The 4894-nt window shown below is 41.6% G+C and overlaps 1 gene segment (V, D, J or C); it reads right to left on the bottom strand.

The window, feature by feature from the left end:
* Window positions 1-2642: 2642 nt before the first annotated feature.
* On the bottom strand, window positions 2643-3580 carry LOC133067091 (T cell receptor alpha variable 26-1-like). The segment is given in 2 exon segments: window positions 2643-3022; window positions 3468-3580. Coding segments are annotated over 2 exon segments (420 nt in total).
* Between the last annotated feature and the right edge of the window lie 1314 nt (window positions 3581-4894).

Genomic DNA, 4894 nt, shown 5'->3' with positions numbered 1-4894 from the left:
CATTCTTCATAGACTGTGATAAATGGCGTAGATTTCTGCTTGTTTTATTAAAGTGTTTAATGATTGTTTGTCATAAGGTTGACATCAGATAGTTTGAAAGATGATGACTGCATGTAGCTAGATAGAGTCCTCTGGAAAGATGCGAGGAATTCTCCTAACTTCGCAAAAAAGAATAACAAAAAATTATTCATTTAGACATCAGTTGATACTCACAGTCAACGTGTTATCCCAACTATAAGTCAATGAAAATGTAAAAATGCACACGATGACTCAGCAATGTGCCCAAGGAAGCACAGTGCTTGTCAATCCTAAAGTAGTGAACCAATTTGATTAATAAAAAGCCTATTCTTATATTGGGGCTTCCCAGGTGGCACTAGTGGTAAAGAACCTACCTGTTAGTGCAAGAGATATAAAAGACACGGGTTCAGTCCCAAGGTTGGGAAGATCCCCTGGAGTAGGGCAAGGCAACCCACTCCAGTATTCTTGCCTAGAATCCATGGACAGAGGAGACAGTCAGGATACAGTCCAGAGGGTCACAAAGAGTCGGACATGACTGAAATGACTTAGCATACATGCACATTGTGTATAGATAAAGCATATTTGGACTGTTAAAATAAAAAACACAGGTGATTTCCTATTTGTGGAGGATGCAAGATATGTCCTCTCACTCTGTTGAAGTGTGACTGTTCACAGTATATAGAGGGCAAGATACCACTTCTTCAAAAGTTTTAAATGTGTCCTTTATTGAACATCTAATCAAATTTTCTAGTATCTAATTCATATATCTAATTAAATTTTTCATGTAGATGCCAAAGTGATTCTACAAAGATGTGTAAAACAAAGATGTGTACACATCTGCAGAGATGTGTAAGATTCTTCAAAGATGAGTAAGATGTTGTCTTCATTATAATTATTATAATAATTATTATAATTACTAATTAATTAATTTAATTATAAAATGTTTCAAAGTACTAAATAAGCATCAGAAAGAATGTAGTGGGCCACTCCACTTTGTTTCAACTGTAGAAAGAGCTCCAGGACATTATTAAATGAAAATCAAAAGGCACAGTGTGAAAAATCCAAATAAATTCAATCTAATGGCAAATCGTTTGATCTGTGTGTGTGTACATATGTATATATGTGTATAAATGTGTATGCAGTTGCATAAAGTGATGTGCAAAGATATGTGCGTGTGTGTTCAACTGCGTCCAACTCTTTGCGACCCACTAGACTGTAGCCACTCAGGCTTTTCTGTCCATGGAATTTCTCAGGCAAGGATACTAGAGTGGGTTGCCATTTCCTACTCCAGGGGATCTTCCTGACCCAGGAATTGAACCTGCCTCTGTTGTATCTCCTGCATTGGCAGGCAGATTCTTTACCGCTGCACCACCTGCGTTTCAATTCAGTTCAGTCGCTCAGTTGTGTCTGACTCTTTGCAACCCCATGGACTGCAGCAGGCCAGGCTTCCCTGTCCATCACGGAGCTTGCTCAAACTCATGTCCATTGAGTCAGTGATGCCTTCTAACCATCTCATCCTCTGTCATTTCCTTCTTCTCCTACCTTCAATCTTTCCCAGTATCAGGGTCTTTTCAAATGAGTCAGTTTTTCACATCAGGTGGCCAAAGTACTGGAGCTTCAGCTCAGTCCTTCCAATGAATATACAGGACTGATTTCCTTTAGGATGGACTGGTTGGATCTCCTTGCAGTCCAAGGAACTCTCAAGAGTCTTCTCCAACACCACAGTTCAAAAGCATCAGTTCTTTGGCACTCAGCTTTCTTTATAGTCCAACTCTCACACCCATATATGACTACTGGAAAATCCATAGCTTTGACTAGACAGCCTTTGTCACAAAAGTAATGTCACTGCTTTTTAATATGCTATCCAAGTTTGTCATAGCTTTTCTTCCAAGGAGCAAGCGTCTTAATTTCATGACTGCAGTCACCATCTGCAGTGATTTTTGAGCCCCCCAAAGTGATATACATTAAGCTGTCAGAAAAGAACAGTGGGAGGAATCTCCTTCCTTTGGTAGAATGGAGGAGGTACAGCTATGAACCTTCACTTTTGCTCTGCCTGAGACTTTTATGATGAGATGGATCTATATGCTGCTTAGAGAATATAAAAAATGATGAAAACTCTTTATAGAGGCAGAACTTCTAGACAGATTAAAAACAAATATTCACTTAGCTTTTGTTTCCTTAAAATTTTTTTTTATCACAAACATGCGTGTTCTAGAGTAGTAACAAAATAACATTTCAGATTTTCCTCTGAGTAAGATCAATTTGCAAGTGAAACAACTGTAATAATATGCGTTTCTCAGTATGGATTTGTCCTGGGTCCAAATGAAAGAAGCCTTTGGAACAGGAGAATTATTTGTGTTTTCCTTATCTTTTCATCTTTAACACACTGAAACCAACATTTTATTGACACGAGGAGGAGCCATGACATGTTATTAATACCTCTTCACTTTATTTCTGTGTTAAAATTGTGATCCTTATCTTCCTTGTCATTCACAGCCACATCAACCAATGACACACTTCTTCCTTGTCCTCCTTCTCCTCTTTTCTTTATCCATCTTCTTTCATTTCCCTTCCCTTCATTTTCCTCATCTCTTACTGCTCTCTGACTCTCCTTCCAGATGACTCTAGATTTGCTCTCGTGACTGCTCCCCCCACTGTGTCCCCCTTCTTCCCACCAGAGATACTGCCCAGGTGCAGCCCCATCTGTCCCAGTGTGCCCCTCTCAGGACGCAGTAGTACACAGCGGTGTCCCTCAGGGTGACCTGGGGCAGGACCAAGGTGCTGGACTTTCTGTCTGAAGCTATGGTCAGAGAGGCGAGGCTTTTGTTCACTGTGCCTCGTAAGCCATGAATGACATACTGTGGACTCTGATTGGGATTTTGCCGATACCAATGTATATATTCATCTCCACTGATAGTAGAGTGGTTACAAGGCAGGTTTACATCCTCTCCTTCAGCACAATCCATGGAGCTGGGCTGAGTGGTCTTAGCATCAATCACAATCCCTAAAGGGTAAAGAAAATAAAATTATCCCCTGACAATAAATCAGTGTAATCCTGTGGATCAAGGGCACAACACTCCCCAAACTGTCTGGATCTACCCCCTACTCCAGTGTTTTTATCTATGTCCTGAGAAATATCATTGGTGTTTATTATATAGGGACCAAAGACACATGGCAAGAATCTAACTCTATAGGCTTTATCCCATGGGTCTTTGGCTCAATAACCTCAGAGATTTCTTCCAACCTGCTTACTGCTAAGGTCTCTTCTGGGATCATGGCTATGGATTAACCTGTCATGTAGAAGTTCGCGCTCATTAGCAAATGCATAGATCTGTTCTCAATTCCATTGCTATAAAGCTGAATAAAACACAGGAAGAAGAGTAGAGAGCAAATGACGCTTTATGCTCCCTTGGCCTCAAAGTCATCCTTTGTAGACATAGAACACTTACCCAAGGTCAGAAAAACAGTTACTCCAATCACCAGCCTCATATTTCAAGGACAAACCAGGATTGTGGGCTCAGAGCTCACACTTGTGTCTGCTCCTGGGGTTGTCTCCAGAGAACAGAAACAACTGCTGCTGGTAGAGACCTACAACCAGTGCCCGAGTCTGTTGCAGTGTGTTGTTGCCAGGATCTGTCAGCCAATGATCAAGCAGTTCCTTGTCTAGGTCTCCCTCCCCTGTTTTAGTCACATCCTACAAAGAAGGCGAGACATCCCCAATTCACAGTGTGCCGACTGCTATCCCTTGTGAAGTTTAAAGTCTGGCTCTGGAAAAGGAACACTGATCATGATGGTTTGTCTATCCAGAACCTGTGTTCTATCATTTCTTCTTCAAAGAAATTTTCTGATGCTCCGTGAAGTTTGTGGAAAACATTGTTTAATCCCAGAAAGCTTTACTGAGCTCTATAATGTAAAGAGATGAAAATTCCCACCCATGTTCAAGCAAATGTATGTGAGATTTCAAAGTAGGCTGTGGTTGTTCCAAGGGACAGGAAATATTAGTAACATTGAGATGAAAAGCTGAGCGTCTTGAGCTCGGACATTGGAGCTCAGCATCGTGAAAAGGTCCTTGGAATCATGCATCTGTCTCCATCTAGGCAGACATTTCTCAAAGCATTGGTTCTTGATATAGTAACTGATGACACGGATGGTATTCTCCTCATCCTCCTTGAACAATGGTCCTTAAAGGCCCTCTGTGCCCACGTTTGTAGGTGCTCTGCACCAAGGATGCAGACACTGAGAGAGAAGACGGAAGGGAGAGCAAACTCTCTAGGGTGGAGAAGGGTGGAGGTGGATGATCCCGGCAGAAAAAGAGGAGTGAAGAGAAAAGAGCGTAAGGAATAGGGAAGGAAAGAGTTAACCAGGGGTGGGAAATGGGAAAGCAGTGTTTAGGGAGGTAGATGGAAGAGGTTTAGGCTAAGAGGCTATGATTCCCTGAATCCTTGACCACATGCACTCAGCAAAGGATTATAAAATCAGTTTATCTAAAGACAATGAAAATTTCTCTCTCTCTCTCTTTTTTTTTTTTCACTTTTCTGTGGAACATCGATGGAAAACAGGTTTCCTTTCCTTTATAGTCAGAAAGGGCCACTGTTTCCAAATGAAGCAGCCCCCTCTTGTGACTGAATAAACAAACTGCAGAGCTAAACTCCCACCAGAAGTCAACCTTTTGAAAAGTTGTTCAGACTGCAAGGTAAATATCCCTGGTGGATCAGTCAGTAAAGAATCCATCTGCAGTGTAGGCAATGGTGGTTCGATACCTGGATCAGGAATAGTCTCCTGAAAAGGAAATGGCTACCCACTCCAGTATTCTTGCCTGGGTAAATCCATGGACAGAGGAGCCTGGTGGGCTACAGTCCATGGTGTCCCAAGAGCT

This window comes from Dama dama, chromosome 12, assembly GCF_033118175.1.
Source record: "Dama dama isolate Ldn47 chromosome 12, ASM3311817v1, whole genome shotgun sequence".
Taxonomy (NCBI): domain Eukaryota; kingdom Metazoa; phylum Chordata; class Mammalia; order Artiodactyla; family Cervidae; genus Dama; species Dama dama.
This window is presented reverse-complemented; position numbering and strand designations above follow the sequence as displayed.